This window comes from Elephas maximus, chromosome 3 (assembly GCF_024166365.1).
Source record: "Elephas maximus indicus isolate mEleMax1 chromosome 3, mEleMax1 primary haplotype, whole genome shotgun sequence".
NCBI classification, from domain to species: domain Eukaryota; kingdom Metazoa; phylum Chordata; class Mammalia; order Proboscidea; family Elephantidae; genus Elephas; species Elephas maximus.
In genome coordinates, this window is record NC_064821.1 from 174133676 (window position 1) to 174160810 (window position 27135).

General features: G+C 40.9%; 1 protein-coding gene across 5 annotated transcripts in view; it reads right to left on the reverse strand.

Moving 5' to 3' along the window:
• Positions 1-27135, reverse strand: part of NTNG1 (netrin G1) — a 416081-nt gene that overhangs the window by 31178 nt on the left and 357768 nt on the right. The window contains exon 7 of one of the 5 annotated variants that reach the window (XM_049880214.1): positions 22984-23118. The exons of the other annotated variants lie outside the window; for them this stretch is intronic. Coding sequence (XP_049736171.1) covers positions 22984-23118 — 135 coding nt within the window. The remainder of the gene's footprint in view (positions 1-22983; positions 23119-27135) is intronic. 5 annotated transcript variants of the gene reach the window in all.

Consider the following 27135-nt stretch of genomic DNA (forward strand, 5'->3'; position numbering starts at 1 on the left):
CTCAAATAACACAATTTAGATATGTCAATAATGAGATTCATGATAGAACAAAAAGGGAGCCGTTTTCTATAAATGTATTGTGGTACTGGATGTAGCATTTCTGCAAAGGACTTAATAATGTATCTGTACATTGACTTACATAATTCCATGGACCTAAGCATTCCCAAATGGTTTTACAGAGAGTAGTTTCCTGGTGGAGCTTCTGATGGGTTTTTTTGGGAATGGTCCATCAAAGCACAAATGTCATCCAACTGAGAGGCTAAACTTGCAACATATTACGCAGGCAACAGTGTTGCTTTGTTTAGCCAGACAAAATCATTTGCAGACCAACATAAAACCAAATGGAATTGCTAACACTGGGCTATAGGAGTTCCTGGATGGTACTGTTACCCTTACCTGTTGCCATTGAGTTGCTTTCGACTCATGGTGACCCTACAGGACAGGATAGAACTGCCCCATATGGTTTCCAAGGAGTGCCTGGTAGATTTGAACTGCCGACCTTTTGGTTAGCAGCCATAGCTCTTAACCACTACCCCACCAGGATGGTACCAGATCCCCTAATCTACTTTGGCAGTGAAGAATTGGATGAGGTATAGTGTGATACTTGCTGCCACATCAAGGGCCATTCTAAAATCCAACTCGGAGTCCCAGTAAGCAAGCAGGCTGGGCCATTTGGTGGGTCTACTTCTTCTGGAGGGTGCTCTCAGAGATGCTTGGCTGATATACCTGGCGGAGAGGTGATTCTGCAATACCAAGGTGCCCATGCTTAAGCTCAGACCTACAACAGACTCTAAAACCAGTCTGGGCAAGAGAGAACTTTCTTGCCCCCACTGTGTTCAAACCCTGCTCTCTCCTAAGGTTTGAACGCAGGGATGTAGGAATCTGCTTGGTGTCCAAGTGTTTTTTTTTATTTTGCTAAATCCAGATACCTCATAGCCAAGCCAGCCTACGGCTTATCAGACCAGGCTGTGGACAGGTCAGTGCTTCCTGTGGGACACTCACTCTGTTGTCTTCTTACTGTAAGCAGATCCATTCACGTAAGCCCAGAGTGATCCCAGGATATCTTCCATTGCCCTATTTCATTTCCTTTGTCTCTCGTTGCTCATCCCTCTTTTCACCAGACAATTTTTTCAGTTTTTAAGATGAAATGGCTTTTCTCCCACCATGATGGGTCACTGCGTTATGAGCTGGGGAATATCCCTACTTCTTGTAGAAATGGGAGCATATTGCCAAACCTCATGGAGTTCTGTTCCATGACACCTCCCCATGTTTTCAAAGATCCTGTTTCAGCATCAGCAGCCCCTATTTCGAGCCATCTCCACTTCTCCTCCTATACCCTTCCAGAAGGGATGACAGACACATGACATGAGAGCTGAGACAGTGTGTCTGCTACCAGCAGCTAATGATTTGATGATGAAGAGAATTCTTGCCATTGCTTGTCTCCTGGCAACACAGGAAGCCTGACCATGTAGTGCTGACATGACATCATGAAAGCTGCTACCACAATAAAAGCTGGTCCACATATTGTTCTTGCCATGCTACCCAATGCTGTCACCTCATTTCACAGAAATGTTACAGTGCAACAGCAGTTACTTTCCATTTCACTGCAGACCTGCAGAGTAGAGCCACTTTGTAGTTGCCCTGACTGTCTGAGAATACCAGGCCTCTGAGTGAATCAGCCATTTATTATTTTGCACAAGCGCTAACACAGCTGTTGAAGAATAAGCCTGCACCTTCCTGTTTCCAAGCACCCAGTGTGCACTTTCCTTTGATCCTGAGCAGCATCTCACTAGGCTAATGATGGCACTGTGGATCATGGCTTCTCATTGCTTCTAAAAATTACCAGGCATGTGTTTCAAGCTCAACAGTCTTCCTCATTACACCCCCCTTTCTCACCCTGGCTTCTGTAACAGAGTGCACTGCTGAACGGCTATAGCACCGTCCTCTGCACACAGCACCCAGACAAGGAATATTCTGGAGAGGAAGAGAGCTGGATTTGAGCCTCACTCCTTTCTCTTCTAATTTTTATTTCCTTAGGAAATTTGTTTCATCTCTCCAGGCCTCAGTTGCCTCATCTGTAAAATGCATCCAGTGGTATCTTTGAAACAAGGCTTTTGTGAAGATTAAACATGAAGATGAGAAGTGCTTGCCAGGATGATGATGCTGGAATAGGAATGCCATTATGTGTTTTGCCGAATAAGCTCCAGTAACTTATCACCTGACAGCCATTGATGCATGCGCCATTTTCTTTTGTGGAGCGTTAATTTGTGAAGTGAAATACCGTCTGCTAATTGAGCCCCTGTTTCGCGTCCATGTATTTGAATTTTTGATAGGCTTGGGGAGTTGGTCAGAAAATATTTTCATAAGTACTTTGAGTAATTTTTGTGTGAAAAGACACAGGGGTCTGGGCTGGAATTGCATGATTTGCATCCAGAGTGACAGCTCATTCTTTCTCTTCATGCCCTACGCCTATGTGAATGTGTAGATGGCACATCTCCACCAAAACCAAACCAAACCCATTGCCATCGAGTTGATCCTGACTCCTAGTGACCCTATAGGACAGAGTAGAACTGCCCCATAGGGTTTCCAAGGAGCAGCTGGTGGATTTGAACTGCCAACCTTTTGGTTAGCAGCCTAGCACTTAACCACTGCAGCAAGGGTCTCTCTTCTGCAGGCATCTAAGCATTGTCCTTCTGAGCTGGGAATCTGAGAGTCCAACTTGCCTGTTCAAAGTGTGCATGGATGGCCTAGTTGTTGATTCTGAGGAATAAATTCACTGCACATGGAGGGCAGTGAATAAACATTTGCTCCTGCTGGCAGATGGTGAGGTGATAGAAAGAGTTGCTTGCTAACCTTTGTCAGTCGATGTTTGTTTTCATCCAGAAGGCTCTTTCTCTGTTGTGTAGTGGTGTTTGTGTTCATGAACATACCCGATAATACTGACGGTTGTTTCCAGCGCACTGAAAGCAAATTGATCCTGTAGCTGGGCTGTGGTCCAAAATCAGAATATTGAAACCTCCTATTACCCTGGTGGTGCAGCGATGAAGTGTTTGGCTGTTAACCAAACCTTTAGAACAAAAGGTTGGCAGTTCGAACCCACCAGCCTCTTCATGGGAGAAAGATGTAGCAGCCTGCTCCAGTAAAGATTATAGCCTTTGAAACTCTATGGGGCAGTACTACTCTGTCCTATTGGGTCATTATGAGTCAGAATTGACCTGACGGCAATTTTTTTTTTTTTTTTTAATTATCCTCCTTGTACCAAGGAGGATTGAGCTTAAAGTGTGTCTATTGTGGACTTAGTTCAGTGAGTTTGTGTGGCATATGGTGCAATGAATCAGATCTATATTTTGGTGTTATAACAGTTCTGTCACTTACTAGTTACAACTAGTTGTGACCAGTTGCGTTGAAACAATTATTTCACATTTATGAGCATCAGTTTCCTCATCTATAAAATGGGTACAATAGCACTTTGTTACAGGCCTATTGGGAGAAATAAATGAAATAATATATGTGAACTGTCCAAGTGCAGTTTTTGGCACACGATGTGGTTTTTTAGTGAAAAACCTTGGGATGCAATTTCGTTTATAAAGTCTTTACAACATGGGTGTATTTACTTGTAAGACTCCAGCATATTTCTCTATAAGGTATTCATCTTTCCTGTTTATGAAAGTCATGCCAGTTTGGAAGTAAAGACATAGGCAGCAGGAGAAGCTTAAGTACTTTGGAGACAAACAAAACTGGACTCATGCTGGACTGAAGAAACCCTCTGGAGAGGCTTTGGTCATGATGTCTAGTCACGTTTTCAAACCCTCTCTTCAGTGAGAAATGCACACTCCTACAGATGGAAATTAGGTACCTGCCGAAGGAAAGAAAAGATCCCCAGTGAACTCCTGTCTTCTCTTGAAAGAAGTTGTGTTCACAGTGTCCTTTTTGACTGTCAGTTTCTGGATAAAGTTTTGGACAGAAATTCATGCTGTAACGGAACATTATTTTCTGTATTGAGGTGAACTTTGGGGCTTACCATGCCCCAGGAAATGAACTCAGTAGTTTCTAGCATTTCATTTAATTTCATAACAACTCTGTGAGGTGGAATCATCTTTTTTTTTTAAAAGAAGTGAAACGCGAGATAGGAGACATTATATAGTTTGCTCAACAAGTCACAGTTCACAAGAGGCAGAACCAGGATTCCAACCACTATGTAAGAGAGAGCTACTCAGCTAGGTAGACCTAAAATTATCTTCAATTTCCTTTCACCTGCAGAGCAATTATGAGGGTCCTAAATCCTTTGGGGCATAGTGGTTAACCAAAAGGTCAGCAGTTCAAGTCAAACCCTATGGGGCAGTTCTATTCTGTCCTACAGGGTCACTATGAGTCAGAATTGACTCAACAGCACTTAAAAACAACCACGAAAACAAATCCTTTGGGAGGGTAGTGGTGGCCCAGTGGTAGAATTTTCGCCTTCCACGTGGGGCACCCAGGTTCAACTCCCGGCCAATGCCCCTCAGGCATAGCCAGTACTTGTCCATCAGTGGAGATTTGTGTGTTAATATGATGCTGAATGGAAGCCCTGGTGGCATAGTGGTTAAGAGTTTAGCTGCTAAGCAAAAGGTCGGCAGTTCAAATCCACCAGCCACTCCTTGGAAACTCTATGGGGTAGTTCTACCCTGTCCTATAGGGTTGCTATGAGTCAGAATTGACTCAAAAGCAGTGGGTATTTTTTTGGGTTATGATGCTGAACAGGTAAGTTTCAGCAGAGCTTCCAGACAAGAACAGACTAGGAAGAAAGGCCTGACAATCTATTTCTGAAAGAGTTGGAAGTGACTTCACATCAGCTAACAAGTACTTTGAACAGGAAATGTCAGTTTCACCCATTTTACTCCAATCTCGTTAGGTTTGGTAACCTCCTCGAGGTTACCAGCTGTATTAAACTTACCTGCTCAGCAGGTAAGTTTAATACTTTGTAGTTGCTCTGACTGTCTGAGAATATTGGGCCTCCGAGTGATTCAGCCATTTATTATTTTGCACAAGCACTAACACAGCTGTTGAAGAATAAGCCTGCACCTTTCTGTTTCCAAGCCTATGTGTAGCACCTATGAGGGTGTGGGGATTGTAGAAATCAATAAATGTTTGGTTACTGATTGAAGAATCCTTCAACCCAGGGTCTCATCTTACTATGCCCCTTCAGAGAGGTACTTCTTATAACTTTTCTCTCTGCCCTCCATATGTAGTTGCAGCAACTAGTAAATTCATTTTAAAACATAAAACAGAGTGTCCAAATTGTGCACAGAGGGGTGGCACATTTTAAATGCTTGGGCGAAACCATGATGGGCTGGCCTGACAATGAGTCCCATGTAGGCGTGCTGCTAGTGACAGCACAAGTCCCTCACACTCTCTGTACCCTTCGGAGACTATGCTTCCTTCTCATTTTCATATTTTGTAGTGACACCAGGGCTGATAGAAGTATTAACTTATCCTCCATTCCTCAGTGCCTTTTGGTTCACTGTGAAATTCAGCCTTACTTCTTCAAGGGCAGTGTGACATGTGCTTAAATTGTTGCTTGTACTATTTTTTTTTTTTTTTTCCTTCTGGGGGAATAAATAACAGTATTCCCTTCAAAGTAAGAGTCTCAACTTGAGTATTTTTCTAGTATAAGAAGAGAAATTTTTACTTTGCAGGAAAATAGCACATAGCCTGAGCTTTCTAAGAATAGCCACGTAACCCCACAGAAAGTTTTCTGAGGATTTCTTAAAAGAATAAAAAAAAGAAAGAAACTGAATGAATTTTTTTTTGAAATACAAACCCCTAAAGGTGTCAATAGCCACAAAGCTGGAAATAGTTAAGTATCCAATAGGTCTGACGGTGACTCAGTGGATTATAATTGTCCAGTCCTTTCTCTGGAGCAATTGGTTGATGTCCAAGCGGAAAACCCAGTCTAGCTTTTGGCTTGTTTAGGGAGCTCCGTAATTCAAGGCCTGGTTAGCAGGCAGGCATTTTAGCACCACAGGGTAATTTCCAGGATTTAGTATGATCCTAAAATTGATGAAGATGTGTTGCTAAGGTTAGGGTGAATTTAATGGATAAAAGTTTATCACAAAGGGTTTTATTTTTCTACTTGGAAATTATAAAACTAAAAGGTAGTGACTTTGGACAAAATCTTAATTAAAATTTTGCATTTACCCATGGCAATGAAATAGCCACAAAATTTTGAAATAAACACACAAAAAATGACACACTAAGTATTAAATCCCATTCATTCATTTAGCCTTTCTGTTTTCAGGAAGGAACCTTGACTATCATAGTGTTCATTTGATTGTGTCATTTGTTTGTTACTTAATTACTTTCTTAAATTTGTTAATTCAAGCCCCACCATCCTCAATGATACTTTGAAAGCAGGTAACATCATTTACACCTTTATTATCTCACCGTGTGCCCTTATTGTGTGGCAGGGATTGTGTTAAGCATTTCATATCATCTTATTTAATTCTCACAGATAGTTAGTGAGGTGGGTCTAATTCTTATCTTCATTTCCATTGAGCAAATTGAGGCTAATTGAGGGTAACTAATGGTACAAGGCTATAATTGCTGCATACTAAATATCTGATTGACGTGAATTCTGTAAGAATTTAGGAACATTAGACTAGGTAGCAAATATTACATTTTATTTCAATATCTTTAAATTTTTGTCATTGTCCATAACACTTCTTTCTCCAATATTTTATAAATCAGCAGATGTTAGTGTATCCTAATAATCCCATTCATTTTTAAAAGTATAACTGAACGGAAACAGAATTCTTTGAAGAAAGAGGATAAAGCTATCAATAGGAGTGAGGCAGCCATATTTTTACCCTTATACACACTTGCTTTCTCCCTGTCTTAAAAATATTTTATCAAAACGAGTAGGCAATGAGGAAGTTGATTTTAAAAAATGGTAATAGGGAATCTGGGAAAATATATTTCAGAGTAATGCTAATCATGTGTGTCAAGATAAAGGAAATGAAGGTGGCTTAAGTTTTCAGTTCTCTACAGAAAAATCAATTATAAAGCAGTTATCCTGCTGACACTAAACAATAAATCTCTGGGTTTAGTTAATAAAAAAAGCTTCCACTTTTTAAAGAGCAACTCATAACATTGATTTGTGTGAAAGAAGGAGCTATTTACATCAGGAATCTTTAAAATCCACACATATTCTTGATCTTAGGCTGTTGGGATCAGAAATCACTCATAACTGAGGAGAGGTCTTGATAAAGCTACCATGGTGTGCAATACTTCTGGCATTGGTTGTGCGCCCTCTTCCCTCAGACTAACTGGGGCTAGCAATGCTTGCATCTCACTTGGGGTTCAGAATATCTTGAGTCAGATCTGTTAGGTGCTGTGGAATAGACTCCCCACTCATGGTGACCCCATGCACATTGCCTGGTCCTGTGCCATCTCCATGATAGGTTGAGGACTGGACCTTTGTGATCCATAGGGTTTTCACTGGCTGATAGCCAGGCCTTTCTTCCTAGTCTGTCTTATTCTGGAAGCTTTGCTGAACCATGTTCAGCATGATAGCAACACACATGTCTCTATTGACCAGTGGTCTACAGGCCAGTGGGTGGTGGTTATGCACTGGCCAGGAATCAAACCTTGAGTTTCCCCGTAAAGAATTTTACCACTGAAAGTATAATTACTGAGAAGGTAGTCCTCAATCCAGGCTGCATTTTAAAATTGCCTAGGGGGTTTTGTAAAATACAGATGCCTGGGAACCACTCCCAGAGGTTTGCACTTAAGTGTGCTGGAGTGAAGCCAGCCATGACTCTATTTCAATTTCAGTTAACCTTTATATAGTTACTGAGATGTTCCCAGTCTTGTCACTTTCTACTTTTGGACGATTGGAATCTTTCTGTCATTCTTTTCCTTTCGTTCTCATAAAACCAATGACATAAAGGTTAAAGCCACTGAGAAATGAAGTTTTTCAACAAGTGCAGTTTGGCTCATCACTTTTTAAATGAACAATTAATAATTCATAACAATTAACTGAGTTATGAGTTTCCCTTTCAATACATTTCCAAATGTGAATAGATTAAATGGTAATTGCCATCAAATTTTATGTTCCATTTCATGTGACCAATAAAAGTTTATCTTTTGGAGCTCACTTTGTATTTCCCTTTGATATATTCATAGCCAAATGCAATATACTATATTAAAATATTTATTATTAACCTATCAAATATTAACCACTTTTAAATTATACGGATGAAAGAAAACAAATAGCCTACTTGTTTAAGTTTTCATGGTTTCCCTTATTTTAATATAATTTGGATTTGTAGAATACATGCCAGTTGAAAGTGATGGTGGGAGAGCATACATGAGTTCCTTCACCTTATATAAAACTTCCCAAGGTATATGTCTGCCCTTGCTTTCTGAGACATCACTATTCTATGAACACTATGTGATCAAAACTTGGACTTTGGAGTCAGACCATCCTGGGTTCATATCTACACTTAGACTATCATGACATGTGCTTCTCAAGCTTTAATGTACATATGAATCACCTGGCAATGGTGTTAAACTACAGATCCTGAAATTCAGTAGGTCTTCTAACCAAGTTTTTCTAACAAAGTCCCAAGTGACGCTGAGGCTACTAATGGTTAAATTGCAAGGATCTAGATGACAATGTGCAAGGTGTTTAGGTTTTCTGAGCCTCAGTTCCTTTATTTGGGGATGACTGCTAATTGGGTTTTTGAAAAATTAAACAAGATGGTGTAAATGGCTTGGCATAGTGCCAAGCACATAGTCAGCACCCAGTAAATAGTGGCCATTGCCATCATTATTGAGAGAGTTAACCCATTATTTAAAATGAATGCCTAAACTAGAATATCTTTAAGGTTATAACTCACATATGCCCAAGCCAAGCCCGTTGTCTTTGAGTCGATTCTGACTCATAGCGACCCTATAGGACAGAGTAGAGCTGCCCCATAGAGTTTCTAAGAAGTGCCTGGTGGATTCGAACTGCTGACCTTTTGGTTAGCAGCTCTAGCACTTAACCACTACACCACCAGGGTTTCCAACTCACATATAAGTTTGTAAAATTCTATGTCAAAGCAGAGATGCCTATGATCAGAAAAGTGAGTTTTAAAAGTGGTATTTGAAGTCAGTATTCTCAGGTCTCTGATAAGACACTTCCGGACTGTTTGCCCCTGAAGGGCAGGGATCACATTTTATTTGACTTTTGGTACCAAAATTTAGCACAATTCCCAGCACACAGTAGGAACTTGATTTTTTAAAAATGAGTATGTGAATGAATGATTGAATGGAAGAGTGAATTAATTGGGGGGCTATATATAGCCATCCCAGTTTGCCAGGGAGGAGAATTCAAAAGACTTAATAAGACTCTGTACATTAAAGATGAAACCAAGGGCATAGTTCTCCTATCAAGTAGAAACCAAACACCCATTGCCATCTAGCTGATTCCGACTCATAGCAAACCTACATGACAGGGTAGAACTGCCCCCATTGAGTTTCCAAGGAGCTGCTGGTAGATTCAAACTGCCGACATTTTGGTTAGCAGCCAAGCTTTTAACCACTGCACTACCAGGGCTCCCAATAGAGTATAGGCCATGTGATATGATCTCATTGATTGCATATGGCTGACTGACCATATTGAACATGGTAGATTTAACCATGTATTTTTAGATGGGCCTCTCGAGCGAAGCACAAACTCCTCCATCCCACAACTCTGGCCAGTCTTTAGTAAGATCATGACTACAGAAAGTTCATGGCCTGATATAACTAAATGGAATCCATACATTAGTCTATACGTAGTTTCACATCCTGTTGTAGAATCAACAACTTCAATTTTTACTTTTAGTTAGAAGGACCTAATAATCCTTCCAAAATCTTCCAGGTCAGCAACAACATTGTGAATGCCCCCTGCTATATCTGTTCTCCCTGGACCGTTAGTGGGTGTTGGCTCTGACATTATACCGCTAACAAATGGCCAAATTATCCCAGGAACGAGCCTTTCTGTAAACTCCCAAACTTTGTCTTCTTGTACTGACAATCCATGTAAACAACGTAGTTGTCCATATTACTGATTTTTATGACAAAGGATACATATTAACATAGGATTGAGTTCATAAGGTCCATAGCACTAATTACAAAGAAGTCTAAATGTGATTCTTAAAAACAACCACATCAATATTTCATTACTTTTGCTGTGTTTTGATGCTGAGACATCGGCCCATTTCCTCCAAAGTTGTAATTGAGAAGAGATAACTGTCATATATCAAGTTAAATCTACACTTTTGCAGAACATGGCAAGGACTATTGTTGAAAATATATCTTGGCAAGTGTTTCTGTTTTGAAATAGCTAGAGCTGTCTGGTTGATCTTGATTGCTAACTACGAGGATGAGTCAGGGACTGAGGTTAGATGCAGAGCAGATGAACTGTGTTTGAGTCTGAATTTCTTTGTGCGTGTATGAAATCCAGCTTTACGGGAATCTACATAATCAGCTGTTCTCTGTTTACCCAGGCCTCTTTTCCCTACCTTGCGGCAATATATAACTGAAGGTTGAATACAGTTTTTAAAAACAGAAACTTTCCAAAGAGGGCATGAAAGGCATATATGCATCAAAATAGAAATGGGTAATGATGTTAGCTGTATTTCTGTGGGTAGACCCACATGATCTTGAATGCCCTGGGTTCATCAGGCTCAGCCACATTCAAAAAGGCACTGAGACAGAGGGTACGTGTTTGCTGCACTGATCTGTACTTTATTCAGAATAATTACCTCCAATACTCAATTCAATGGGAAAGAAAGCAATTCGCAACATGTTCTGTATGTCATTTTTTCTCTGTGCCCATGGTTTCAGAGCCTGATATTATTACTGTAATTCTCTCTTAGCAGAGCTTTTTACTGATATTCTTGCAGAATGCAACAGAAGGATGCCTTACACCAGCATGAGTAATCCTGATCATATCATGGCCACCCTGATTTCTCTTTCATTAGTTGCTGATTGTAGCAAATTGATGCTAAATTGGCTTGGCTCACTATTAAGCCTTTAAACAGTCGACACTAGCTATGTCTGTGATCTTTTTCTGGAAATTATATGGTCAGAAACTCTGTGTTTCTGGGAGGCCTAATATTTTTCTTAAGGTCAATGAACCTGTTGCTGTCAAATTGATCCCAAGTCACAGCAACCCTGTGGGACAGAGTTGAACTGCCTCATTGGGTCTGCAAGGCTGTAATCTCTACAGAAGCAGACTGCCACAACTTTCTCCTGTGGAGCGGTTGGTGGGTTCCAACAGCCAACCTTTTGGTTAGCAGCTGAGTGCTTAATCGCTGTGCTACCAGGGCTCCCTAAGGTCAATTAAACCCATTGCTGTCAAGTCGATTTCACTCACAGAGACCTAATAGGACAGAGTAGACCTGCCCTGTAGGGTTTTCAAGGGGTGGCTGCTGACCTTTTGGTTAGCAACTAAGCTCTTAACTACTGTGCCACCAGGCATCCAGGGACAATTAAAAAACAAAAAAAAACCTAAACCCATTGCCATTGAGTCGATTCCAACTCATAGTGACCCTACAGGTCAGAGTAGAGCTGCCCTATAGGGTCTCCAAGGAGAGGTTGGTGGATTCGAACTAGCGTTTTGGTTAGTTCTTAACCACTATGCCACCTGGGCTCCCCAAGGGCAATTAAAAAAAGGGACCGGTAAATACGAACAAATTAGACCAACTCCCTGTGGTAACCATATTAAGATAGAAGACACATTTTAATGAAATACATGTCTGTTCGTTTTTAATACTCTCTTTATATCTCCTTCCTACTGCATCATGTTCCCTCAACTTTAACAGGTCCTCTGTTTCTTCATCTCTAATTGCTGTGTGAGTTGGAACATATCAGGGGTTGGCAAACTATGCTCGGCAGGCCACCTCCAGCCTGCCTCCTCTTTTACTATGGCCTGTGAACTAAATATTGCTTTACATCTTCAAATAGTTGAAAAAACAAAAAACAAAAGAAGAATGTTTTATTACATATGAAAATTATATGGAATTCAAATTTCAGTGTCCATAATTAAAATTTGTTTGGGACACAGCCACGCTCATTCATTCACTTAAGTGTTGTCTTTGTCTGCTCTTGTGCCATGGTGGTAGAGGTGAGCAGGTGTGCCAACAAAGCCTAAAAGAATTATTACCTGGCTTTTCATATACAAATAGCGTGCTTACCCCTGGGATAAATCATTAAAGTCTCTGTCTAGATCTGCAAAGTAAAGATGACAAAATTCTATAAAATGTCGCAGTAAACTTGGTTAAAAATAAATATAATAACGGCTCTGTCACTTTCAGGTGTTTGAATTGGGGGAATTATCTTCTTTAAAGCTCTGTTTTGATAGCTATAAAACGAAGTAAATAATATTACCTCCATTGTAGACTGGGATGGAATCCCTGAACAGTGCAAATGGTCAGCGCACTGTGACGCTAACTGAAAGGTTGGAGATTTGAGTCTATCCAGAGGGGCCTCGAAAGATCGATTGGCCATCTACTTCCAGAAAATCATCCATTGAAAATCCTGTGGAGCCAGTTATCTGACACACATGGGGTCGCCATGTGTCAGAGTCAACTCAGTGGCAACTGGTACTAGGTGTAGACTGAGATAATGCATACATGTCCTAACACATAGAAAGTGTGCAACAAATGATGGCAATTTTTATTATTTTAAGTAGTTATTATTATATCTCAGGAACTGGTCCATTTACAAACAGTTCAGATTTCTGAGATTTCAGGACCAAATAATTTCAGACTTAGAAAGCGCCTAGAGTCCCTGGGTGGCTCGAATTGTTAAGTGTTTGACTCCTAACCAAAAGGTTGGTGGTTTGAACCCACCCAGAGGCACCTCGAAAGACAGGCCTGGCCATCTGATTCCAAAAGGGCACAGCCTTGAATACCTTATGGAGCAATTCTACTCTGCACACATGTGGCTGCCATGAGTCGGAAACGACTCGATGACAACTGACAGCAACAGAAGGAGCACAGATCATCTGAAAGTCCTCTCTAGGATTTCAGAGGAGGAGATGCACAGAGAAGGTGGTTGAGCAAACATTCCTCGTGAAGCTTGTGGCAGAATCACAGCCAGAATCGAGATCTTGACTCCAGCGCTAGGGGCATAGTGGTTAAGAGCTGCGGCTGCTAATCAAAAGGTTGGCAGTTCAAATCCACCAGGTGCTCCTTGGGAACGCTATGGGGCAGTTCTACTCTATCCTATAAGGTCGCTATGAGTTGAAATTGACTCGATGGCAATGGGTTTGGTTTTTTGGTTTGGTGTTGACTCCTAGAATCTAGTCATAAGGGACGCTCCCATCATGGTCCATCTGTGTGGCTCCTCTAACCCAGAATTCTGCTCAGGTGGGGGCCTAGGACGGACCCTTCCCTTTAATGAATGCTCTTCTACTTCAGCTTTCAAGTGGGATGGTCCATATGCAAATAGAATAGGCCATTTTCCACACTTAGATCTTATCTTTATATGTAGAACTTTAGAAGATTTTGAGCCTCTCTCTTTCTCTCACACACACACTCACACTCATGCTCACACTCACATGCCCTCATTAGTGTGGAAAAAAATGCTGGTGAAACTCCATTTACGTACCATCTAAAATAAGGACAGAGCTTCACAGATTGTACTTCTGCTTGGCTCCCTGGTCATCTTATTATCAGATGGGTCCAGGCCTGCTATTTTGATTTGGGGCTACTATTGTTGTTGTTAGGTGCCACCAAGTCAATTTTTTGACTCATAGCGACCCAATGTGACAGTGCAGAACTGCCCCGTAGGGTTTTCTAGGCTGTAATCTTTACTGGAGTAGATTGCCAGGTCTTTCTCCCATGGAACTGCTGGCTGGGTTCAAATTGCCACCCTTTTGATTAGCAGTTGAGCACTTAACCATTGTGCCACCCAATCTCCTTTCTGGGCTACTGGTAGATAAAATTATGCCTGCATTTCTCCATGAGCATTGGCATTTCACACAACTTTCACTCTTAAGCTTGGATCGTTCTATGGTATGAAATGGTAGAGTTTTGGCATACTTGTCATTCTCAGTATTCTCTTCAAATAAAAAGCTGGAAAGTCACGGGTAAATATGGAGATTGGCCAATCAAGTCAGAGCTGTGGCTCTGCTCTAGCTGAATATAGGACAGCTGAGTAGTAGGTGAGCTTCAGAATATCAGGTGGTACCCTGGAACTGCTGTCTAGCAAGTCCATTATGGAGACCCTTGAAGGTATAAATGACTGCTAACTGAATGGCTGGCGATTCAAATGCACCCAGAGATGCCTCAGAAGAAAGGTCTAGCCATCTACTTCCGAAAGATAAGAGCCATTGGAAACCCTGTGGAGCACTGTTTTACTCTGAAACACATGGGGTCACCATGAGTTGTAATCCACACAACAGGCAACCAGTTTTTATAAGTCCATCATGTGTGTTTGTCCTATGCAGAATTTATGTAACTCAGGAGCCTCAGGTTCAAATGTATTTAGATAAGATCCTGCAGGGGAGGCTGTTTTGAATAATTCACTCCTCTTGGTGATATTAACTCTTTTAAACTTGCTCCTTTAGCATTCTCCTCTTAAGGTTGCTCCAAACAGAGCCGTCAGGAGGTGTGAAGAGTTAGAGTAAAGCACTTTCTATAGCCTAAGCCCTGACTCTGGAGCCCTGGTGGTGCAGTGGTTAAGAGCTTGCTTGCTAACCAAAAGGTTGGCAGTTCAAATCCACCAGCTGCTCCTTAGAAACCCTAGGGGGCAGTTCTGCTTTGTTTTATAAGGTCACTGTGAGTCAGAATTGACTTGATGGCAATGGGTTTTTGGTTTTTTAAGCCCTGACTCTACCCCTGATGGGTGGCCTCTGGTCCCTGATGTATTAGAGGATGGTGGACTTTTTCTAACAGTCCCAAATTAAAGTTACATTAAGAATGGAGGGAAAATAGGAACTGGACATGGGAAGTGATGGCTATTAGCACAACTGAGTGTTGTGGCTTCTTCCTGCTGAATCAGGAGAAATACAACTGGGGACAACCCTGGAGTTCACTCTTCTAGCTGACAAAAGAAGCCTTTTACTTCCCAGGAGGACTACCCAGCATATTTGCAATGCCTACACATGGCTGCTTTCTTATCTCCTGTCTTCCTAATGTTTTCCTTTTTAAATTACCTCTGAGAGGCTCCTACTGGTTCTATTTAAAGAGCACTTCCTTCTCACCCTTAGGAGTTGTACAACAGTTACATCAACTGCCTTTCTCTGAGAATTTATTTTTCATTACTATCATGTATGCAGTGCTCAGCAAGGAGAAGGAGACTGGTGCTGAAGTTGCTAGAAAGGGAATTAAAAGCTTGAATTCAGTGATGCCATTCATTTTATTAATGAGATCAACATTTTGGTGATAAAGGAGCCAAATGCTTGGAATCATATGTCTGGGACTGTGCAAGCTCTGAGGCATCACAGACACGCCCTTGTTTAAGTGACACATCACCTGTCAAGTGATTCAACATATGAGGTCAACTGGTGTAATGCGAACTGGATATGTTAATGTAACATAGCAAATAACAAGACAGCCACTAGAGACTACAATTGAGAAACTACAAGTTAGGCTCAAGGTCCTTGCCCAGTGAGGTATAATCTTCATGTTGGAGATGTAACTGGCCTGTAGAGTTAAACTCATACCAAAAAAGACAAACCAACCAACCGATCAAACAAGAATAAAACAAAACAAAACAAAAAACCAAATTAAACAGCCAAACAAAAACTTCCTGAACTATAGTAGAAGAAGAGCTATGATGGGAACCAATTAATCCCTAGAATAGAAGGAGTTATGACTCTTAAGCCTGACTCTTGGAAACGAGAAGTGATCACTGAGAACATGGCTTGTGAGAAGTATGAAAGTCTGAGATCTGTAAGTAAAGACAGATTTATAGAAGACAGGTGAGTGTCCAGACTAAGGTTTTAATAAAAATCTATCTGAGCTGGGCCCTTGGGCTTGGTCTGAAAAATCAGAGTTGGAGACTTGGAAAGGCCCTAGAAGTCTTTTCACTCAACTTTCTATTTAAGCTGAAACTCCTCGGAAGGCATCATTCATAGCAACCCATTTAGCTTCCATTTTAACTTTTCTGGAGTCTGGGGGCTTGCAGCTACCCATGGCACCCGACTGTATTCTGAGACAGCTGGAAAGAATAATTGTTGGAAAATGCTAAATTGAAATTCACCTTCCTCTTTTTACCCACTGGTCACTGTTCTACCTTCCAGAAGCATCAAGCCCAGTTGTTACTTAGTAGCCCTCCAAACTCTGGTTGACATCTGTAACATCAAATCATGTTGACCAAACTGCTTCAACTAATTCATATGAAACTCTCTTCACCAGTAAGGAGATCGCTCCTATCTCCTAGGTCACTGACTGCTGCTTTAAAACGTTGTTTCCAAGGACTGGTCCCTGAACTCTTCATATGGGCTGCTCAGTGCATGTTTCAATGGGACTACAACCTCCTTTGATCTTTGTTCTCTCATGTGACATTATTAATCAGTAGTACCAGTACTTTCCCAGACTGCTTTTGCCATTCTTTGGGGTGAAGGAATTCTCATCAATGTAAATCAACAATTTTAGAATAAGTCCTTTTTAGTAGATATCTTCATATTTCAAGTCTCCACCTTTGGAAGATAGCACAGCATTTTAATTTTCTAATTTGCCTTTGGACAATATCTATACCCTCCATATAGTCATGTGGTCTATAATATACTCTCACTGTTTTTTTTCTATACTTCCTTTCGTCTTGATTTAAATACATTCAACTGTCTACCTTCTAATCCAGAGCCCTGGTGGCACAGTGGTTAAGAGCTCGGCTGTTAACCAAAAGGTCAGCAGTTGGAATCCACCAGCTGCTCCCTAGAAACCCTGTGGGACAGTCCTGACTTGATGACAACTTTTTTTTTTTAACGTTCTAATTTGGAGCTCTAGTGGTGCAGTGGTTAAAGCACTCAGCTGCTAACCAAAAGTTGGTGGTTTGAACCCACCAGCTGCTCCACAGGAGAAAGCTGTGTCAGTCTGCTTCCGTAAAGATTGACAGCCTTGGGAATCCTACGGGGCAGTTCCACTCTGTCTTACAGGGTTGCTATAACTCAGAATAGACTCAATGGGAATGGATTTCGGGTTTTTTTTTGAGTCAACGCATGTCTATACCTTCTTGACATACATCACAATTTTCTAATCCTATTAGATCTTTCTTTTGAATAAGCTTTATCTTTGCATATCTTAAATCCAAACACGAATTACATTAAATTTCCATGATACCTGCATATTTTTCCCTGGCATTAAAAGTTGATATTCTTAATACTTATTGAGATGTTGTTGTTGTTAGGTGCCGTTGAGTCGGTTCCGACTCATAGTGACCCTATGCACAACAGAACGAAATACTGCCGGGTCCTGAGCCATCCTTACAATCATTGTTATGCTTGAGCTCATTGTTGCAGCCACTGTGTCAATCCACTTCACTGAGGGTCTTCCTCTTTTCTGCTGACCCTGTACTCTGCCAAGCATGATGTCCTTCTCCAGGGACTGATCCCTTCTGACAACATGTCCAAAATATGTAAGACGCAGTCTCACAATCCTTGCTTCTAAGGAGCATTCTGGTTGTACTTCTTCTAAGACAGATTTGTTCATTCTTCTGGCAGTCTATGGTATATTCAATATTCCTGGCCAACACCACAATTCAAAGGCGTCAATTCTTCTGTCTTCCTTGTTCATTGTCCAGCTTTTGCATGTATATGATGCGACTGAAAACACCATGGCTTAGGTCGGGTGCACCTTAGTTTCAGTCTTAGTGTTAGATGGCTTCTAGAAGCCAGAAAAGGCAAGGAATCGAATTCTCTCCTAGAATCTTCAGAAGGAACACAGCCTTGCAGATTCCTTGATCTTAGGCCAGTGAGACCCTTGCTGGACTTTTAACTACAGAGCTGTAAGATAATAAATTTGTGGTGTTTTGAGCTACTTTGTGGTAATTTATTGTAGGAGCAATAGAAAAATAATACTGTGCATTCTCTGGGAAGAGGTACATGGAAGCTGTGAAGCTTTGTTACCCAGATTTTCTCTTATTCTCCTGAGAACAACTATTGTCCTTTTTAGCTGGGGGCACGGGGTTAAGTGTTTGGCAGTTAGTCAAAATGTTGGCCGTTCAAACCCATCCAGCCGCTCCGAGAGAGAAAGCCCTGGAGATCTGCTCCCATAAAGATCATAGCCTAGAAAACCCTGTGAGGCAGTTCTAATCTATCACATGGAGTTTCTACAAGACAAAACTGACTGGAAGGCGTCTAACAACAACAGCAACAACTCGCTGATTAGCCACAGTATCTGCTTTTATAGTTTTATCAGGTTATTTTCCCTATATTCCACTCAAATTTCATTTTAAATCTTGATCAAGCCACTGAGCCTGCTACAAAACACATGACTTTTCTGTTCTTGGTAATACATATTCCGATCCCTTCCAAGAGCCCACACTCTGATATTACAGGCCATGTTCCAGCAGCTGAATCTCAGCCCTCCTTCCTATGTGTGCTCAGTTCTGACTTCTGAAATGCTTTGTTATCTTCTAAAACCGAAACATTTAACTCTTGATTTTCATTCAAACATTCAGATTATAAATTCTGAAAGTGCCATTAGTAGTCACATAAATTAGGTAAAAATGGGTAAGAATTGGGGGTTTTACTAAGCAGTGTAGGATACTCCAGTGTATCTTATATACATCCCCCAGGAAGACAAGCTCTCCTCACCAGCCTCGCCATTCTACATGTGGCTATTTCCATTCTCTTGAATCCAAAATCACACATCTCCTGTCTCTCTCTTCTTTTGGTGCTGGCCACAAGTGTTTCATTACCTCTCGGTACATGTTAACCTTTTGTATTTTATGTGAAGCATGGGATTCTGCTTCCTCTTTAGAAGACTCTGTTTTACTCTCTGGGACTTGGCTCAGGCCTCTTCTCTGATGTCAAAGGGGCACATTAAAACAAAACAAAACTGCTTCTTCTCAAAGTGTTATTCTTCTACTGGGCAACCTCCACACAGATTTTGATTCTGTATAGCTCCTTGAAATCTTTTTATTTCTGCTTTCTTCCCTGGATTGTTTGTTCCATGCCATCTTATGCCAATGCATCCTGGTGGATTTCAACTTTTTCACCTTCTATATCAGAGACCAGCTTACATTTTGGAGCACACAATTGGTGGCTCCCTCATGCAGAAAGTTTGCTGATGAAGCAAAAGAGTTCTCCAATTTTTCCCCAGCTGAAGCCACACAATTTGCTTTTCAACAGTTTGCTATTTCAACAGTGGCCTCTTCACAATTACTATATGCATTAGGTCCTATTTTTACTTCCATTTTAGAAGAAAAAAACAGGCTTAGAGAGTCCAAGTAATTTCCTTTAAGTCTTGAACGCAGTAACAGGTTGAGGTGAGACTCAAACCCAGGTCTCTATGACTCTAGAGCCCAAGTACATGCTCCCTTTGTTCTTTCCACTTATAGGTAGTAAGTGACAGTATCAATAACTGGATCCCTTTCTTTAAAGCCAATCTGAAAACCCAAGTCTTTTTAGACTGCAGTTCCATGTTGCTCCTCCTGTTAGTCCGCTGGAGGAATGAGTCCTGCGCCTGAATGCCTAGGACCCTGTTCTGATACCTACTGCAGGCAGCGCCTACCTGGATGTTTGCCTGCTACCAGTCATTGCTGCCAGTACCGCTGTCAGTCTTTGTCCACCACTGCTTTTTTTCTTGGCCTTGGTTTCTTGCTGACAGATTATTATCACTGCCACTAATAATGTGGCCAAGTCAAGGATGGGTTCAACATAGGGTAAGCAGAAATGTGTGTGTATATGTGTGTGTGGAGCCACTGACCTTAGGGGTATTTTTTAGTGCATCCATGTGTGTGTGGACTCAGAGGTGATATGAAAAATATTTAAAAGCCCGTCAGCACCAACTAATCAGAAGGGACATGTGCTCTAATACTGGAACAGGTGCTGGAGGCACCAAACTCTGATAAGTGTAATCCCTTTAGTTGCTGGACCTTGGGGGTGGTCAAAGAGATCCCAGGGGAAGGTACTTGGGGATCTTGGTACAGGGACCATTTATCAAGTGGTACTGAAGAATTTCTATATTTTAACCTAGAATATCAGTTCTGTGTGGGTGGATCTGAGGGAAGGAAAAAATACATGTTGATAAAAAATGATCGTGTGCTCCAAGGTATGTTTGAAATTTGTTAAATTTACACAGCAAATCCAGTCTTATCCCCTTCTATTTCTCCTTTACAGAGCAGGCAGAATAATCTTCCTAAAACCAAAACTTATCCTTTCATTCCCCTGCTTAAAACCATCTGATGGATCTCATACATTGATTCCCCATGTCTACTACCAGATGAGATAAAACTCCTTAGCTTGGTATTGAAGGACCACACAATGTGGTCTCTGCTTTCTTTTCAATATCTTCTCTCCCTGTCCAACACACACACACACACACACACACACACACACACACCCCTTATCCCTCAGTCATATAAAAACTACTTGATATTCCTAAATATAGTGTGTTAGCTCATGTATCGTTCCTCAAAAAGTTTCATCCTGGAAAGCCCCATCAGTACTCAGCTCAAATGTTACCTCTTCTGGGAAGCCTTACTCCCCATGTTGGCTTTCTCAATAGCATGTGGGTACCTCTTCCTTTGTTCTAATGAGAACAGCGTAATACTTTGTAATCAGATAGAAATCAGATAGAAAGTAAACACTTTCTATCATAATTGTTGGTTACATGCCAGCCCCTCACCTCAGATTGTGAACTCCATGTCCACATGTTCACAGCAGTTTTCTTTCTTCATCTTTGCATACTCGACCTTCAACCCAGTGTCTAACTCAATAAATACTCAAAAGAAAAAAAATGCATTCACTCCCATGATCTCATTGGTGCTTATAACAAGTATGCGAAGTGCTGGAGGTGAGGCACAGAGAGTGTTAGGATTTGCACATCACACAGTTCTTATATAGTACAGCCAGATATATCCAGTCTTCCGATTCCAAATTGGAAAAATTTCACGTTATAACTTTATATAAAGCTTTAGTAATTAATACTGAAAATTCGGGCCAGGTCCTTTCTTGAGCTACATTTCCCCTAAGGCTAGATCAATTTCCTTTCCTCTCCAAAGTCTCACTCTGAGTACCCTCTAGTAACCCACTCCCAGATGTTGCTTCATCAGAAAGTTCACACAAGACTGTATGAAAAGTTTGCCAGGTATGTCTCCTCACACCTTGTATCTTGAATCTTAGTGCTGCTTTAGCCCTTCCTCTGTCTGTCCCTCCTTTATCCTCCCAACCACTGGTCTGCTCTGGGTCCTGCATCCAGAGTCCCCTGAGTGATGGCTGCCCATTGTGGCCTGGGATCCACCACCTCATCCAGGCCTCTAAGGACCAGTGCTTTCTGGGAGCCTACAGCAGGGAGGACTTCTAGCCCACTGCCTCATCCAGAGTTGACATGCGGGTGTGCTTCCTGACTTCTGATGATGTGACTGTCTTGGATGTTCCTCTCCAGCTCCCACATGGTGCGTCCACCTTCCCATCCTAGCCCTGGCCTGTGCAATGCCAAATTTCCCAGCCTATCAATTTGATCACCATGGTTCCTTGCTGCCCATGACATTAGAATGACAGTAAATTGCACTCTGGGTTGACATTACATAGAGGTGCATGCAGCTGACAGATAACTATAAATTCTACAAGTAGCAGATAGAGCATTCTATATTGCCCTGGTAGAAATTGGCTCTAGATAATTCTGCATGCTGACAGTTTTTTTTTTTTTTTTCCAGTGAAAAGTAAGCAGAAAGAACTCTAGAGCTGTGCTGTCCGATATGGTAGATGCAGTAGCTGTTAAGCCTTGCAATACTGCAAGGCCCGACTGTGATGTTCTGTAAGTGTAAAACACACATCCAATTTCGAAGACAGCTTGAAAAAATGTAAAATATGTCCTTAATAATTTTGACATTAATGACATGTTGATCTGATAATATTTTTGATATTTTGGTTAATAATATAAATTGTTAACATTAATTTCTCCTATTTCTTTTTAATTTTTTTAGTGTGGATAACAGAAAAACTAACGTTACATATATGTCTTGCATTATTTTCCATCGGACTGTGCTGCTCTAGAGGATATATCTTTCAGCCCTTTAATATCAGTAAGCTGACTCTGCCTAGGCAGAATGAAAAGTTAGAGCAGAATTAGAAAGCAAAAAAAAAAAAAAAAAAAAAAAATGACCAAAAGAAGCTTCTGCTCAGATTTTGTTAATTTCCGTTCCCTGTATACACCAACATGCCACCTGCTTTGACAAGCTTTTAAGAAGGCCCAATAACCCTCAGAGAAATGAGGCTGAGGCGAATAGCATCCGTCTAAGGGTCGCTGCACAGTGCCTAACCTCACAGGCTTAAAATCAATATTGATTTCCGTCGTTTATTTTACCCTGGCATTTAAATATCCCTTAGATTTATTACCTTTAGGTTTTTGGTTAAGATTCTGTGATGGGTATGATAGCAAAGGCAGTAATAAGTTATGTAGATACCATTTAATTTATGAACTCTGGAGCTCTAGGGTAGCTCTCATTTCAAGAAATATATTAACTACACTTAGGTCACTCTTCATTTCGCGGTGAAAATTTCCAAGCTGGGTCCCTATTGTGTCACTTAATTTACGGTCTGGCCAGGTACATAGATCTGCGTGCACTATTTCAATATAAGTTGCTCCAGCCATCAGATGGGACGAAGATGGGCTTCAAAGAAGCCAGCTGGACAGCTGATGGATTGCTGTCTTATACGTAGGCTGGGGCATGAGATAATTTTTAAAGCTTGTCAGCAGTTTGGGTCTTTCTCTGCTCTGAGAAGCTGCACACACCGGCCGAGACAAGCACAATCAGCCATGCTGCAGTAGGCAGAGGGCAGCTCCCAGAGTTACTTACGTTGACAGCCGTAGTGCCAGGAATTTCCCGGCAGACACTCATCACACTTAGGCCCTGTCGTTCCAGTCTTACACTCACAAAATCCTGAGCCATTACAACGGTCATGGATTGAGCCCAAAGGGTTACAATAACACTCTGTAGAAACAAGACAACACACAGGCTGGAGACAAGTCTGCATGGCGTATAGGTTATCAACACAGGAGAGTCACTTACTTAAAGGCATCGCTTACTTAAAGACAGACGTCCACTAATGAAATGCTTTGGCAAATATGGCTATTTCAGGCCCATTTATTTATTTGCTTGGTCTTCCAAGATATCATTTTTATGACCTGGAGAGGAAATCAACTGAAAACTTCCAAGGAAATAAGACATCATGCTCTTCACTGCTAACAGATTATAATGGAAGTTCCATTTGTTAGGGCATTTTTAGATAGTTTAGTGAACACCACGAGAAGTTTGTAGATCAAGGATAAATCAATATGCCATCAGTGTAAAATCTGTTTTAAATTATTCAAATGGGATTATTTGTTACAGTCAGTATTGGAGAACTGCTGAAGAGTTTTAAAGTGCAATGTGAATGCACTTTGCTCAATCATGGGCAGTTTTCCCATGTGATTTGGGACAGGCCCTTAGCTTATTTATGGACATAGCATTTGTAGGGAGCCTTTAGATGTTGTATCTGCTAGGCAAGATAGTACAGATTTTATACAGCCTAGATGCCACCAGTGTTTCCTTTTAGATAATGATCATGAAATAAAAATAAATTTTGTAATTCCAAATAAATTTCAGTATAGGGATAAACTGAGGCATATAATTTTCATTATAGGGTCTGCTAGCAGACATAATGAGTGTGTGTAATAAAATGTAAATGGACTTCTCACACAGGGCCTTTTTACTTCTGGAGCTCTTTTTTACTTAAAGCCTAAACCAGAAATGGGAATACAGCTAGCCTGCAGCTTTTTGGAATTGTGGCCCAAAGTTCTTCTCCTTCTTAGCACATTGCATAATCTCGGGAAAGTCATTATGCCTCTCTGTCTCTCAGTTTCCTTTACTTTAATATGGGCCCATTAAGGGTTGTCCTTGGTAAAAACCAAATAAAATCATACTAACCAATCAGAAGAATCTCTGAGAAATCAGGTAATATAATCAAAGTTGGCGTCATAGATGAGCAATAGAGAGTTAGGGGGTTAACCTTATGACGTTTTTGTCATAGAGACTAATTGGACAATTTCTTCAAAGCAAGTGGAACATTTTAGAATTGTGATTTATTTCAGGTTGATTAAGTCAGTTTTTGAGTTTTGCTTTCTTCTGACCAAACATTTATAAGACTAATAGTGATATACGTAAGTGAGAATGAAACCATATAAACCCTAATATGCTCCCTTCCTCCCTTGGCTTGGAATGTACTTAATAACTAGTCTTTTATTCTAAACTGCCATTTTCTATTTGTGTGTGTGTGTGTGTAAAAGAGCCCTGGTGGCGCAGCGGTTAAAATGAACAATTGCTAACCGAAAGGTCGGCAGTTCAAACCACCAGCAGCTTCGCTGGAGAAAGACTGGCAGTCTGCGTCCATAGAGATTTACAGCCCAGAAACCCTGTGGGGTCACTGTGAGCCAGAAATGACTCTACAGCTGTGTGTGTGTGTGTGTGTGTGTGTGTGTGTGTGGAAGGTGTCTGAAAAATATTTAAAAGCCCTAATTTTGTTATGGCTTTAAAAATGTTTGCACATATGTGTACAATACATATGTATTAATACCAAAATGGCAATGTGTCTCTTACTATTTAAAGCATAAATATATTGCCAAAGATCTGCTAAAATGTGATAAGCCAGGGAGCAGTTACCTCTGGCCAGCATGAATTCACATAATACTCTATCAGCTAATAACAATTAATATATGATTTTAGATGCAAAAATATAAACAAAACCAAACCAAGAAATTAAAAAAAAAAAAAAAAGGCAGAACATGAGAACTACAGTACATCTCAGGAATGGTCATAGGAAAAGGTGGTACGTGTTATATTACTCAAACAAGCCATGAAAATCAGCGATGATAATCGGTGTGATCTATGCTCCACCTTCCATACAAAAAAATCAGTTTTTTGTAAACTATCATTTATAAATTTTTTTTTTTTTTTTATCATTTATGGTACTATGGCCAATGATAGATGTTGGGGTGGTAGAGATGATCTACCAAAAAAACCAAACCCACTGCCACAGGCTCGATTCTGACTCATAGGGACCCCATAGGACAGAGTAGAACCGCCCCATCGGGTTTCCAAGGCTGTGATCTCTACAAGCACACTGCCACATCTCTCTCCCTTGGAGAGATTGGTGGGTTGGAAAGCCAGCCTTTCGGTTAGCAGGCGAGTACTTAACCAGTGCACCACCAGGGCTCCTTATGGAGGTGATCTAGGAAGGTTATATTTTATTCCGTAAAACTAGGGAGAACAAGTAGGACTGTTAGATTAAAAGTCAAAATGAAATTATTTGGGGGGCCTGATTAAAAAGTTATATTACAATTGATTTATAGGTATTAGGAGTACCTGGAGTTTGTTTTGTTCTATATAAGAGACTTCTGATTACCTGATTTGAGTTTCAAGGGGAATTAAAAATAACGCATCCTAACATTAAGGTATGCTTAGAAGCAATTGCCAAGCCCTGTGTTCCATTATGATGTAAAGCTTGTGAGCAGGCACTATTAGCAGTGATTGCCCAAGGTCACCAACAACATATCCTCAGCGTCCTGCTCAATGCTCAAGTTTCTATGAAACAGAAGCAGGCAAAGATGTCATCTTCATGTAATTTCTGCGTCATCACAGGCTAATTACATGCATCTTTGGAGACATCACTGTGCTTGGAATTTGTATGAAAAATGGGCAAATTCACCAGTAATCACAAAGCAGCAATCACTGTGGCAATATGGAATAGCCAGCTGCATTTTATATTTGCCATAATATAAAAAAATCAAATATTTAAAGGCACCTATTTTACCACAGAGCCTATATCTTGTCAAAGAGAAGAGCTGTTCCCTCACAGTCAGGGCGGTAGATATGATTACAGGGAATTGTTACAGAATTGGCAAAGCGACTTTTGTTTTTTAATTGAGAGAAGACTTAAGTTCAAAGTTTCCAAGACTAGTGCCTAATTCTGTGAAAGGGAATTGAGTAAATATTCACTCATTTTCCTTAGTGTTTTCTATACAAAATAGTATTAAAATTAACTCAATTACTTGTGGTATATCATCTTAAATTTCATTCTCAATCCTTCTTCTAGCCCTTTCAGGAGCTTAAGTATGGAAAATAGTGAATAGTTTATGGGGTATCAGAGGGCAAAGCTTGGCAATGGAGCCACAGACTTCAACTGACCCTCAGAGAGCAAACTCTGGCCTTAGCCTTGTGCCCGGGCAGCCCTAAGGCCTCTGACCTTAGCTCCTCCAATAGGGGAAAGTAGAATCTAGAGCTCCTTCAGAAAATGGTTGATTTATTTTATGCATATGTGGCCTAAAGATAAAAGACTCATCATACATGAGCTAGCCAAACTGTTTCAGTTCTAATTTTTAAAAACAATTTTTCCCTTAGAAAAGGGGCAACAATTTTAAGCAAATAACTTTGCTGTGTGTGGGGAGGAAACCCTGGTGACATAGTGGTTAAGTGCTACGGCTGCTAACCAAGGGGTTGGCAGTTTGAATCTGCCAGGTGCTCCTTGGAAACACTATGGGGCAGTTCTACTCTGTCTTATAGGGTCTCTGTGAGTCGGATTCGACTCGAGGGCACTGGGTGGGGTCTGGGTGTAGCTAATTTTAATGGTACCTAAAAATCCTCATCTTCACATTTACCAAGTACTTGATTTTGGAAACCCTGGTGGTGTAGTAGTTAAGTGCTACAGCAGCTAACCAAAAGGTTGGCAGTTTGAATCCACCAGGCAGTCCTCGGAAACTCTATGAGGGCAGTTCTACTCTGTTCTATAGGGTCGCTATGAGTCGGAATCGACTCGATGGCAACACATTTTTTTTTTTTTTTGGTTACTTGATTTTGGAAAACTTAGTGGTGTAGTGGTTAAGTGCTAAGGTTGCTAACCAAAAGGTCGGCAGTTGGAATCCACCAGGTGATCCTTGGAAACCCTAAGAGGCAGTTCTACTGTGCCCTATATGG